The following is a 14,331-nucleotide window of genomic DNA, read 5'->3' as shown; positions in this document are numbered from 1 at the left end:
CAAGCCCCGATATCTGGAACATGGTTACATGGTGAACTACCAACCACAGGACCGATCGTGAGATATGGAGAAATAAAATAATCAGAATGGTCAATATATTGTTATGACCTATGTAATATAATTGATAGTGAATTGCAGAAAGATAAGATAAATGCGACTCCCTTCTTTCATTTTGCTCTATAAATGTGTCTGCAGCAACGCAACCTGCACACACGTGTCACATATATTCACACATACATCAATACCTTAATTTCATCAATTGAAGCATCTTTGCATCAGAGCTGTCTTGCGTCATAGATGGTGGATAGAAGTGCAGCTCCTGAACAGCTCTGCCTCAGTTGTGTGTATAGCAGTGTGAACAAGGTGTACACCCATCATTCACAACATTAAAACCACCACTAACATTGTGTAGCTCCCCCTCCTGCCGCCAAAACAACTCTGGCCCGTGGAGGCATGGACTCCACAAGACCTGTGAAGGTGTCCTGTGGTATCTGGCACCAAGATGTCAGCAGCAGATCCTTTAAGTCCTGGAAGTTGTGAGGTGGGGCCCCCATGGATCAGGCTTGTTGCTCCAGAACATCCCACAGATGTGGACCCTAGCCCGGCCATCCACATGATGAAGAAAAGGTGATTCATCAGACCAGGCCACCTTCTTCCATTGCTCCATGGTGCAGTTCTGATGCTTAAATGCGCATTGTAGACGCTTTGGGAGGTGGACAGGGGTCAGCATGGACACTCTGACCGGTCTGCAGCTACACAGCCCCATAAACAGCAAGCTGTGATGCACTGTGTGTTCTACACCTTTCTATCATAGCAGCATTAACTTTTTCAGCAGTTTGTGCTACAGTAGCTCTTCTGTGGGATCGAACCAGACGCACTAGACTTCACTCCCCACGTGCATCAATGAGCCTTGGGTGTCCATGACCCTGTCGCCGGTTCACCGGTTGTTCTTCCTTGGACCACTTTTGGTAGGTACTAACCACTGCATACCAGGAACAGCCCACAAGACCTGTGGTTTTGGAGATGCTCTGACCCAGTCGTCCAGCATCACAATGTGCTCCTTGTCAAAGTGGCTCAGATCCTTACGCTTGACCATTTTTCCTGCTTCCAACACATCAACTTCAAGAAGTGACTGTTCACTTGCTGCCTCATACATCCCACCCCTTGACAGGTGCCACTGGAACCAGATGATCAATGTTATTCACTTCACCTGTCAGCGATTTTGATGGTGTGTGTGTGTGTGTGTGCGTGCGCCAGGTGTCCCGGTGTGGTATGATCTACATGGAGCCCCACATGCTCGGCTGGCATCCCGTTCTGGTGTCTTGGCTCAACACCTTGCCCACCTCGGTCAGCTCCGATCACAGGGTGCTGATCACCGGCCTGTTTGAGCGCATGCTGCCCATTTGCCTGGAACTGATACGAAAGGCCACCAAGGTGCGTCGCTCTGTGCTCAAAGATGTGCTTATCCTATCCTAGCCTCACATTCGCTATTAATGCCTATGTACTTACCTACATTTTCATGAAGAATGAGCTCATTTGCTGTTTTACACTGTATCAAATGTTAGGAAAGATAAACCTATTTTCTATTCATTAATAAAAATGGAAATCAATATTTTGCAAGTTTTTATTATCTGTATTGTACAGCGTGCAACAGTGTAGAATTACTGTTGTCCAAAATCTCCCCGCCTTCAGGAGCTGTCCCCAACATCCGACACCAACCTGGTCAAGTCCCTGATGAACCTGATGGACTGCATGATGGACGAGTTCCATGACGCGCCCAAGATTAAAAAAATGAGCGAAAGCGACGTCTGCTCCTGGTTGGAGGTAAGAGGCGGATTGAGCCGGACCGGAGCGGACTCTACAGTGTCCAACGCGAATATTTCGCAACCCCACGCGTTTTCCAATGCCAGCTAAGCTGTGCCACACCCGTGCTGATTTTAGCTCCTGGTCTGGCCTAGTACCAAGTGTACCTACGTGGGTGGAGCTAAGCGATACAGCAGGCCATTGATTGGTCAATTGCAATTGTCACAAAATTGTCATCCCAAGTTTGTTTCTTCGTCGCGCTTCTTTCTTTCCGCCATCCCACTGTTTCCCCCTAACTCGTTCTCTTCGGCTCTCTTTCTGTTTTTTTATTTTTTATTTTTTTAACTAACTCACACCAATACAAAACCAAAACGCCGATAAAGATGTAAAGCACCGCTTCACGTTCTTCCATTCTACAGCCCACACGAGCCCCGAAAAGTGACCCAATCGGTTTTGGCAGTCCCACCGTACGTAGTCACCGTTCTCCTTTCTTTGGTGTGACCGTATTCCTCCTTCAACCCACACTTCCCACAACCGCCACTTCCCACAACCGCCACTTTGACCTTCTTTAACAAACCCAGCTCCTATTCCCACTGATGTCTCTCTGTGAGAAGATGTCCCAATCGGGTCTGCCTCCGCACAGGCCCACACAAAGAGCGTCAGGGCTTTTACACATGAGCCCTTTCTTCTCCCCCGGCCTCCTCTGCCCCTGCGTGTGTTCCCATTGATTTCTTGGCGCTAAAATAATATCTTTTGAATAGCACTGCTATTATCCCCCCTGCAGCACACTGTGCTGACGAATGCCTCTCAACCCCCCCCTCCCATGTCTCTCAACCAGTCATTATCAAAGTCTTGAATTAATCAGCTTTTTAACAGCGGGGGTGATCGCGGGGCTGCTAAGCCTCATTTCCATTTCCACTTTCTCCAGTTTTTATTTATTTTATTCATTTCTTTTTTTCCCCAACAGAGGTGCCTCCACTTGCATTTGAGTTGAACTTTTCATCACTGAATGTATTATATTTATTTATTTATTTTTGTATTTATTTAGTAATTGAATTATTTTTCTTTACTTTGGTCTTAACATTAGCATGAAATTGGAAGCATGTTTCCCAAAATGTACATGCACTGACTATTTGACGTTTGTATTCAATACCATTCGTCACCTATTTGTAACGGGGTGAGACACATCTTTATGAATAAACTTCAATACATTACAAAATGAACAACAGAACACAATAATAGTACAGTGTTCGATAGAATATGGCATCATTTACTTACCTGGGTGTTGAGACAGGTTCCCGTAGTTTACGGGGCAAAGAAAGGACGTTGCCCTGCAGATGTCAGGAAAAAATTATCACAGCTCAACACAGGCATCGAACACCACAAACCGTGGACATGTCCAATGAGCATCCGACGATTGCCGAAATGTACCCCTCAAACGGCCAGAGGGGAGCTTAAAAGGTTTTTTTCCTTTTGACAGGGCATCTTTGTCTTCTGCCTGGTGTGGTCCGTGGGCGGCAGCGGCGACTCGCTGGGACGAGTGAAGTTCGATTCCATGGTGCGGGAGCTGCTGGCGGGCCCGCTGAGCAAGCTGACCCGGGAGCGCTACCACCTGCTCACCGCCGTGGAACCTCCGGACAAACCGCTGACGGTGCCGCTGCCCAGCGAAGGCACGCTCTACCAGTACCGCTTCATCAAAGAGGTTCTGCCCCCCCGCATCCTACCTCCCTTCGCCGTTGCCCTTTTCTGAATTGACCGGAGCGCTGCGGTCGTCGCGCCTTTGTTGGTAGTACACAAACCTCACGGAGCCCTTACCCGTAGGGCAGGGTCGTGGCATCTACCGTCTCCGGATTGTGGCGAACGATTCAAGAGATTACCCTCCGCTCAATAACCCTGACTCCAGGAGGAGACCACGGACTCCTCCGCCCGCTGGCCAAATTTTTGCCGGAGGCTTTAATTTTGCCAGACACAGGCTTTAGGGGGAATAATTACTTAACGCGACTCATTTGCCTGATTATGGGTTTGGCATGTTGAGTTACTCGTTGCGCTCATGTCAAAAGTTTGACATAACCAGATGTAATGAAGGCTCCATTATTCAAAAAGATGATAAACGTTTACAACACATGCTTGGACGGGGACGGGGTCAGGAGGAGCTTCACATCACATTCACATCAAGTGTCTCTATCGTCTCCTGTAGTGGGAACAATTTTTTCTTGCATTTTCCCAGAATGAAAGCTGAGTGGACAAGATGTTTCACTGCATATACGTATGAACGTATGTGTGTTTATGTGACAAATAAACCTCTTGAACCTTGAGTGGAGACCAAGGCGAATGCGTATCCGGTCTGGGACCTGGTCGCAGGCGCTCCACCATTTGTCTTTGGTTTGGTTTGTGCAACGTTTCTCAACTTTCCCTCCTTGCCTCAACCTGTCGGCCCGCCATCAAGTTTTGGATCGAGTTTGGAAAAGTTAGGACAGTCTCTGCTCATATAATGCTACACTTTTATCTCTAACCATACTTTCCACCTTTTTGTTCTTTGCCCAATTTTTTTTAGTGTTAAAACCAGCTGTTCTTGTGGTAAAACCGTCTTTGGAGCGGTCAGAAAGGACGGAAATATTCTGCAGTGACGAGACAATGAAGCTGTGATCTGAACTCTTTCCATTTCGGTCTTTTCCTTTCTCAGGGCCCGGGCAGATGGGAACTGTGGACGGACGAACTGAGTGCGGCGCCCCCCATTTGCAAGGATGTGCAGTTCAACGAAATCATTGTTCCCACCGAGAACACCGTGCGCTACACGGCACTGATGGAGCTCCTCGTCACCCACCAGAAGCCCACAGTCTTCGTTGGACCCACTGGAACTGGCAAGAGTGTTTACGTCATCGTGAGTTACCGGCTATATAACCCCAACATGTCTCTGCTGGTTGTTAAAATGAAAGATTCTGCGCAGTTTCGGAGGGAAACAAAGCTCGTCTTGTTGATCAATTTGATTTGATGGAATAATTAAATTGTTATTGTGAAATGCAGTAACAACAATAATGGCAGGGATTGGTGAAATAAATGCAGAACAAAATGATAAAGGGAGTCAGTTTAATCGATTAAGCATTTTACCTTAAATAAGATCTCTGTGCTGTAATTATTTTCCTCTTTAGGACGCTTTTGATTTTGAGTGCTCTCAGCATTCAAATGTTTTTCTCTATATACTCCAGTTTTCCCCTGAGGAAAACTGGAAGGTTGAATAATCTCATTAAAATACAATTTCTGGTACTTTACAGCTGCATTTATGCCAAAAAATGAAAAACATTCGTAACCAAAAAGACACCGTTGCTTGTATGAAAAAATGCACATCAGCCGCTGGCGTTATGGTGAAGCCGCTGGGTGTAGCACGCAGCGAAGGCGTAGCTAAAGCCTGGACTCTGGACTCTGATCACGCAGATCATCTCCAGACACCGGGTGTGACGCAGCCGCCCTGGAGACGCGGTGGACGCAGCGGCCCCCAGCAGGCTTCAGCTATTTATACCGCCGACGGGTCCCACCGCTCCCTCTAACTGCAACAGCTCATCCATTTGAGCGCGCAGACTCGCGGCTGCGGACCCCGGTCGTTACTCTCCGCCGGCGTAACCTCTTCCCGGGTCCAGCTGCCCGCCGTCTCGTGAACTGCCTGGAAGACTCTGGCCGCACCCCGGGCCCGGCGGAGATGATAAATCAACGCGGGGGCCGCCATTTTTGCCTCACGGCGCCATCCCAACAGCCCGGAGCAAGTGAATACGAGCTGAAATATGTTGCTCTCCCCGGACCGGACCGGCCTGCACTGGAGGGAGGGAGACTCCAGCTGCGCCTCCTTATTCTCAGCTTGGCGGGAGAGCGGCGGTACTGGCTGCGCCGTCCAATCCATCATGTTAACGGCCTCGTATCAGTTAGCTCATTGCTCACACATGAGAACAGAGAGAAATATGTGTGCGCGTGCATGCGTGAGACACGTTCGCTCCGTCGCGAAGAAGGGCAAAGGAGCAGTTGCACATGCACTCAGACAGGCAGACAGGCAGGCATGCAGGCAGACAGGCCCTTCGAGTGCACACGCACGGGGGCTGGGGCCAACACGGGGATGCACAGAGATGTACTGAAACACTTTAAAATGACGAATTCACATTGCACGTTTTAAAGGCTGTTTTTCCATCCCGGCGCACACAGTGTGAGATATATAGGATGGCGGCCGCGGGAGATTGTATCAAAACAAGCTGATGTTTTTTTGCGTTGGGACCACCACCTGCTAGGCAGAGTGTGGCTAGTGTGGAGCATGACTTTCTGCTCTCAAGGACCCTGAAGACCGGAGATTTCCTCACGATTCTCTTAAGATCTCCAAGATTTGTCGGGACTGAAGATCTGAGCGTCAGTCCTTTGGTGGATGCGAAGCTTTATTAGGATGCTAATACATCTCGAACAGATGTGAGAACTACTGAAAAGCGAACAGCCCTGTTCTGGGTCATATAATCTCAGGGGTTTTCGGGCGTTTGGTTTTTTTTTTCCCATTCAACCGACTTCACTGAATTCGTTCATATTGTCCGGCTCCTTTATTCTTCTCAGTAACATTAATTCTGGGGGAGCAGTTATGAGAGTGCAATTCATGATTCTGGATGCGTGTTCTTTTTTTTTTTTCTTTTTTTTAAGGCAATTTCTCCCTTTCAGAAGTACAGCAGTCAAACCCAGTAGACCCCGCCCGAGGATAGATCACCTTCTTGACTGTCGTTCCGTACACACTATTCAGTTAAAAAACAGTTCATAACCAGTTGTCTGCTCGCAACAACCCGTTTCCTGCAGTAAATCCTTCCCTTACCGATGACACTTGAAGTCGTTTTTCTTTCTTCCCCCGGACTATCTAAGATCGCATTTATAAGTTATGAATTAAATGGTTTAAAAAAAAAAGGAAAGCGACAACAAAAAAAAACAAAAAAAAAAGAGATTTGATTTGAAGTCAGAGCTCATCACAGACATCTGGCAGGAATGGAGCCAGAAATAATCACTTTATCTCTCCTTTACTTTTACGGGATTACAGGCCCTGGAGTGGAGCTGTCTCTTGCATGCTAATTCCAGGCAGGGTTCTAAATTATTTTTAGGCACGAATAGGAAACGGAATGTTTTCCCTGCCGACTGCTGGGAAAGTTGTTACTAACTATGGCTAAAAGGGAATGTGCCTGTAGACAATTTTCACCTTTCCTTCTCCAACGTTAAGAATGCAATTATTCATGCACATTATCTCCAGCGCTCAGAGGCACTCCAGTATGTTCTATCACCTTTAAAACACACCTTGATGAACACGTGCCTCCTTTAAACCAACACAGTCCGGTTTTCTCCGTTTCAAGTTGTTAATTCTAATCTGTAGGGATGACTGGTACGGCAGCCTTTAAACGGCGCACGCTCGGGCACAAAATGTGCTTATTTTGACGGCTTTGATTATTTTTGTCAGGCGCTTTTTTTTTTTTTTTGTAAATATTAACGGCCAATTTGTTCAGCACGCAACAAAACATTTTGTTATTCTCATAGGGATCATTAGTTTTGCCCCAAGCAGAGAGCAATCTTGCAATATGCACAGCATGACTGCCACAATTAGGAGAAAGTGATAAAGGGAAGAAACGCTGCATTAAGCCAGTGGAAGTAAAACGACATCACAAGAAACAAGTTATGAGATGTTTTTTTGTGTGTTTTTTATTACTATTTCTTTATTTTAACTCATTTATATTGTGCCATTTATTTTAAGATAATATTATTATGCCACGTGGCATAAGATGTATGTATGTATCCTATAAACAGCATTTTTTCATATTTAGTATGATGTTAGAATCTTTGAGCACTGTTGTTGTTTTTTTTTTTCTTTCCATATCTAATATGCACTAAAATCTCCTCTCTAGGACTTCCTGCTGAATAAACTGGAGAAGGAGGCATACAGCCCACTACTCATCAACTTCTCTGCCCAGACCACTGCCGCCCAGACTCAGAACATCATCATGTCCAAGCTGGACAAGAGGCGCAAAGGACTGTATGGGCCTCCTCTGGGGAAACAAATGGTAGCGCTCATTGTTTGGGAAAGGCTTTAAATATTGTTATTTCACCGCCCTGGGCTCAGAGCAAATGATGAACAGCAATTCAATTTTAATTTTATTCCGCCCTCGTGCGTCTACCCTTGACGTTGGCATGCTCACAACCTTTGTCTCAGGTGGTGTTTGTGGACGATGTGAACATGCCAGCCAGGGAGGTGTACGGCGCCCAGCCCCCAGTGGAGCTCCTGCGTCAGTGGTTGGACCACTGGAACTGGTACGACACCAAGGACTGCTCCACCATCCACCTGGTGGACATCCAGATCATGTGTGCGATGGGACCACCTGGTAGGCAGAAGTTGTCAAAGTCTTAGAGTTAGCAAAAGTTGCCGCCTATTTATTGTTCGTTTTAAGTACGTTGGCTGGCAGCGTCGCACGCTGTGCCGCGGTGCCTACGACGGTGGTGAGCCACCGATAGATCTGGGCGCTGACTGCCAACGTCGCCGGAAGCCTGTGGCCAGTGCTGCCCTCCTTTACTATTATTGCAGTGCATTATTGCTGTGCTATAACTCACGTTCTGTGATGTCCAACCCATTGTTGGAAACAAGTGTTGGTAATTTTGCTACCAAGTCGAATGTGAAAATATGGGGGAAATTACGCGGCCGGAAATACGTACGGGCCCCAAAACAAGCGGGCTGATCTGCGCCGCCCACTACGCATAGTTAGAATTTTGGAGAGGCGCGCGTCGGCTCCGGCGGTGGTCTCCAGGTCTCTGGGGTTTTTGACCTGCGACCGTGCATCTGCCTTTACTGTTGTGCTACTCCCCCCGCACTATCCAAGCCACATGTTTCATGTGTAAACGAGAGACTTGATTCCAAATATCAGTGGAATTTCCTTGTAGAAATCTTATATATTTTAATCTTATTTTACCCCCACTCCAATGTGTAGTTGTAGAACAATTTGATGGAAGTCTTTGTGAACCACCCCGTGGATGTGGAGGCATCGCTCAGTGTTTTCTTGACCTCACCTTCAGGTGGCGGCAGGAACCCGATCACACCGCGCTTCATGCGGCACTTCAATACAGTCACCATCAATGACTTTGATGAGAAAACCATGTACACTATCTTCTCCAGAATCCTGGACTGGCATCTCTCCATTAGGTAATAACATCATGCAATGTGATTTTATTTTAAATCCTTCTTGTCTTCAATGTGGTTGTGGTTTCAGGTTTGTGTGGGTGGACTACAGAAAGTTTATACCAATATTGTAAAACATTTTGCTGACAATTTAAGGGCGTAGTTACTACAGCAGGGATATTATATAGTGTTGACGCTAGATCTCAGACACGGCTAATGCAAATTGCACAAGATATAACTATATATATATATATATGGCAACAAGTAAAGTCGTTGCCCTTCACTTCCTTGTGGGTAGATGAGCCTTTGTAGACAAGGGTGTTGAGGACATTGTTAATCCAGTGGTACCTCGAGTTACAACTGCATCTACTTAGGACTAATCCAAGATACGAGTAGCAATAGTCGCAAATATTTGTATCGACTTGCGACCGACTGCTCCGAGATACGAGCGTGGAAATTTGCAGTTGGCGCGTCGGCGGCCAGTCAGCAGTCAGTCAGCAGCCAGTCAGCAGTCAGTCAGCAGTCAGTCAGCAGCCAGTCAGCAGTCAGTCAGCAGTCAGTCAGCAGCCAGTCAGCAGTCAGTCAGCAGCCAGTCAGCAGTCAGTCAGCAGCCAGTCAGCAGCCAGTCAGCAGTCAGTGGGCGATCTACATGGTGTGTGCACGTAGTTTGTGGCTTATCGATATTTTTTTCATATTTACTGTGTTTGTGCTGTGTATTTTGTTTATTTTCACGCTCCAAGATGAGTCCTAAGAAGAAGGATGATGGAAACAGAAAAGGGCAATGACTCCCATTGAAACTAAGAAGGAAATCATAGAAAAATATGAGCGTGGTGTATATGGAAAAATTGCTTCGACATACGACTGTTTTAACATACGACCATTCTTATAGAAGCAATTACAGTTGTGAGTCGAGGTACCACTGTATGTAGGTTTAAAGCTCTAATCACTTAATGTTGTTTTCCTTAAAGCAATAGACTCAACAGGAGATGAATGGTCCAAAAAGGTTGCATGCACATTTATATGTATAACAAATACTGTATTTCTTTTTCTTTCATCAATATTCCTATTACTACACCTGGAAGGGTGTCCTAAATTCTGCTCTGTCATTTGAAAACTTGGGATGAATACTCTGTCAAGAAACTATAATGATGAAGTGAATCTCCAATGGGTACAGAAGTATACAAGATTAACAGTTATTTAGCTTTCAATCTTTTCACAAAGATTAGGACTTTATTGGGTGTATAGTTGGCACTATTAAAAGACAATTAGAGCCACATCGAGCCACTAATGAGCACACCATCGCCATCGTAATGCATTAGATGTCGTTATTCCCCAACGGTTTTATCAAAAAAACACCCAATGGGTGCCCCTTCCTACTGGGCTCTTTGAGGCACTAAGTCAGCTTTGAGACTGCCTGCAATTCTTCAGGGAATGCTAATGTGTATGCGATTCTCCATCCTTCCTTGTCTCTTTGTTTTTCATCGTATTCTTTACTGTCAAAGACCTAAATGAGCAACACTCTGCAAAGTCGCGGTGTGCCGATGCAATGTACTGATCTAAACACAGTGTTGTATTCAAGACCACTTCAGGTGAGTCAGAGTCCAGATCGAGTTCAATGTTTAGAGTCCGAATCAAGTCCCAGGCTGATGCTTTTCCCAATAGGAGTCCCAGACCTTTAGGTTGCCAGTTGCTGGCGAGAAGTCTGTCTTCTATCAGGTCCAAAATAAATAAAAAATTTGAATTAAAATAATGGACGTGGGACCGTACTCAACTGCCGGAAACATTCATGAAGTTTATTTTTACCTAACACTCTTTTCAAGAGCTTTTGAGCTTACATTTACTCCAATTTTAATATGACAGACAATACATATTTTTTTTAACTGCCGTGTTCAGTCGAGGAACTTTGATCTTGCAAGTTCTTTATTAATTTAGTCAAGAAGTCAAATCTTTTTGTTTTTCCCTTCCAGGTTTTCTTTCCCAAAGCCGTTTTCTGTCCTGACCCCTCAAATTATTAATGCAACCATGTCCGTGTACCAAGAGGCCACAGAGAACCTGCTGCCCACTCCCGCAAAGTCCCACTACCTCTTCAACCTGCGTGACTTCTCCCGTGTCATCCAGGGCATATGCCTGTCCCGCCCTGAGACGGCCCCGGAGCCTGCTGTAATCCAACGCCTTTGGGTGCATGAGGTAACGGTCAAAATAACAGGATTTACCGCATTTTTCACGACTACTACTTTTCCACAAACCAGAAAGCTAATTTGCTTGTTCAGCATATGAACCACGTCGGTGAGTAAGTAAAGAAAGTAAACATACCACAAAACACGACACATGCAAGTAGTGAAGCATAAGTTGAAACATGCACGTGGGCTTACGATTAGATGCTAAAGTTCTACCAACATTCTTAAAAACAACGAAAAAAGGGAAGCATAAAAGCAAATGAGGAAAGACGTATTACTACTTTTTAAATTATGAACTAAATGGTTAAAAAAAAAAAAAACGTTGGAACACAAATTAAAAAGTAAAATTAAATCCAAAAGCACAAAATTCAAATCACTGAAATTAAGATCCATCCAGTTCAAATGAAGAGCCATTTTAATGTAATCAAGGGGACACTTGAGCAGGAGTTTCGGATTAACCGCTTTGCTCAACACTTTTTCATCATTCTCTGTCCTGCTCACATGGATTCGACCCCTCAGGTCCTTCGGGTGTACTATGACCGACTGGTGCACGACTTGGACCGGGCGTGGCTGGTGAGCTATCTGCAGGAAATGACCAAGGTGCACCTGAAGGAGGACTTCCACCAGCTGTTCCAGCATCTGGACCATGACGGGGACGGTCGGGTCACCGAGGACGACCTTCGAAGCCTGATGTTCTGTGACTTCCACGACCCCAAAGGCGAGGACCGCAACTACCGCGAGGTGGCCGACCTGGATAAGCTCCGCCAGGTGGTGGAGTCGCACCTGGAGGAGTTCAACAACGTCAGCAAGGCGCCCATGAACCTTGTGCTGTTCCGCTTCGCCATCGAGCACGTCTGCCGCATCTCCCGCATCCTCAAGCAGCCGCGCGGCCACGCCCTCCTGGTCGGCGTGGGCGGCAGCGGGCGTCAGTCGCTCACCCGCCTGGCCGCCCACATGGCGGAGGCGGAGCTGTTTCAGGTGGAGCTCTCCAAGAGCTACGGGATGACCGAGTGGCGCGACGACCTCAAGTTGATCATGAGGAAGTCCACGCAGGGCGAGACGCACGGCGTCTTCCTCTTCACGGACGCGCAGATCAAGATGGAGTCCTTCCTGGAGGACGTCAGCAACCTGCTCAACACCGGAGAGGTAAGAGGATGGAAAGGATGATGGAATTGATTCATGAAAAGGTCAGTGTATGCAGATGAGCACTTTGAATTCAAGAACACCCGATGAGTGTTGTGAAATAGTCACCTATTCTAGGTGACGGAAGCATGGATTTATGAAATCACAGAGGATGGAAGGTCATTATTTTTTCCCGCTTTTCGGTTACCCATAGGTTCCAAACCTGTTTGCTGTGGACGAGAAGCAAGAGATCTGCGAGCGGATGCGCGTTTTGGACCGGCAGCGGGAGCGCGACCTTCAGACGGACGGCAGCTCCCTGGCCCTGTTCAACATGTTTCTGGAGCGCTGCCGCTCCCAGCTGCACGTGGTCTTGGCCATGAGCCCCATCGGGGACACGTTCAGGAGCCGTCTGCGGCGTTTCCCCGCCCTCATCAACTGCTGCACCATCGACTGGTTCCAGGTGTGTAGGTGTCCACTGCGTCGGTTCTCAGGAGGCAGAGTCTTCTTTTAGTGTGACCACATGGTTATGCACGCTCAAGCTATTTAAAAGCGGTGATCCGTAAGATTAATCTGTAAAATATTTTTTTTGACTGAATGTTGCAGTTTTGAATGGAATTCTGTAATTCACCCAATTCAGACAATCTTATGCATGGACACTTTTTCCATCCATAAGATGGAAGGTATTTTCTTTTTTTCTTTAGAAAATTATGTCCTGTAATTATGTTTTTTTTTTTTTATGGTTCTCAACCTGATACGTCATATCAAACACTACTCCGATTCTTCCGTGGGTTCACTTGCAAGCTGTTCACTTACAAGAAAGCACAGCTTTCACTGTGTTACCGGCACCACACTGGCACTACAGCTTGTTTTCTCCACCTGTAGAGCTGGCCTGCAGACGCTCTGCAGGCGGTGGCCTCGCGCTTCCTGGAGGACATTGAGATGACAGACGAGTCGCGGTCGGGCTGCATCGACATGTGCAAGAGCTTTCACACCTCCACCATTGAGCTATCGACGCGTTTTCTGACGGAGCTGCAGCGACACAATTATGTCACTCCAACCTCCTATTTGGAGCTCATCTCCACCTTCAAGACCCTGCTCCAGAAGAAAAGAGAGTAAGATTGAGGCGATTGAGTCAGACGCTTATGTTACCGTGGGGCAGTCGGGATGTAACATCCCGGGGAGCAGGTTTGCATTCATGAGCTAAAAGACGGGACCAAAATTGAAACACCAATATTTTATCGCTTGCTCATTCACCCAATCAGATCAAATCATCGCCTTGGGAAGCCGAGCCCAGCCATCGAGCTGAGTGCGCTTCACGCGAACCTTTTCAATTCTCACCCGTAGTTGTCGAGTCAGCAAATTTGCACTTTGAAATTTCACTCAAAGGTCAAAGACAGTCCCTGAGTATTACTCCCTCTCGGTTCTTTACAAACTGAAAATGTTCCTGAATGTTTCATAATGATTTGTTCAAGGTTTTTTTTTTTTTTTTTTCCCAGGTCTAAAAAGTTAATACTCATTCATGATTTCGGTCAGTCTATCACACATTTGCATCACAAGCCCAATTCCCTGTTGTGACCTCTTCCTCTCCAGTGAAGTGATGAAGCTGAAGCGCCGCTACGAGGTGGGCCTGGAGAAGCTGGAGTCGGCCGCCGCTCAGGTGGCCACCATGCAGGTGGAGCTGGAGGCCCTTCAGCCGCAGCTGCGCGTGGCCAGCAAGGAGGTGGACGAGATGATGGTGGTGATAGAGCACGAGTCCGTGGAGGTGGCGGAGACGGAGAAGGTGGTGAAGGTGGACGAGGCCGTGGCCAATGAGCAGGCCACGGCCGCCAAAGCCATCAAAGACGAGTGCGACGCAGACCTGGCTGTCGCCATGCCCATCCTGGAGTCAGCCCTGTCTGCGCTGAACACGCTCACTAATCAGGTAGGGGGGGGGGGGGGGGGGCAGGGCAATGTAGGCTTCCACTTTCAGAGGGCTAGAGGAGTTTATACTGTGTGCAGATGATCCCCAAAAGTGCAGTTATTTCAAGTCTGTACAATGTCACATGGGTGCGCCGTTACCGCCGC

General features: G+C 47.0%; 1 protein-coding gene across 1 annotated transcript in view; it reads left to right on the top strand.

Moving 5' to 3' along the window:
- dnah7 (dynein, axonemal, heavy chain 7) overlaps positions 1-14,331 on the top strand; it is a gene marked incomplete at both ends in the record, with an annotated part of 94,980 nt that overhangs the window by 40,091 nt on the left and 40,558 nt on the right. Inside the window, 12 exons of the mRNA XM_080018912.1 lie at positions 1,258-1,434; positions 1,693-1,824; positions 3,284-3,505; positions 4,487-4,684; positions 7,707-7,862; positions 8,012-8,180; positions 8,866-8,992; positions 10,936-11,155; positions 11,665-12,291; positions 12,482-12,727; positions 13,150-13,379; positions 13,858-14,188. Of these exons, the coding sequence (XP_079875038.1) occupies positions 1,258-1,434; positions 1,693-1,824; positions 3,284-3,505; positions 4,487-4,684; positions 7,707-7,862; positions 8,012-8,180; positions 8,866-8,992; positions 10,936-11,155; positions 11,665-12,291; positions 12,482-12,727; positions 13,150-13,379; positions 13,858-14,188 (2,835 nt within the window). The remainder of the gene's footprint in view (positions 1-1,257; positions 1,435-1,692; positions 1,825-3,283; positions 3,506-4,486; positions 4,685-7,706; positions 7,863-8,011; positions 8,181-8,865; positions 8,993-10,935; positions 11,156-11,664; positions 12,292-12,481; positions 12,728-13,149; positions 13,380-13,857; positions 14,189-14,331) is intronic.

This window comes from Zeus faber (genome assembly GCF_960531495.2).
Source record: "Zeus faber genome assembly, chromosome: 18".
Classification (NCBI taxonomy): Eukaryota; Metazoa; Chordata; class Actinopteri; order Zeiformes; family Zeidae; genus Zeus; species Zeus faber.
This window is presented reverse-complemented; position numbering and strand designations above follow the sequence as displayed.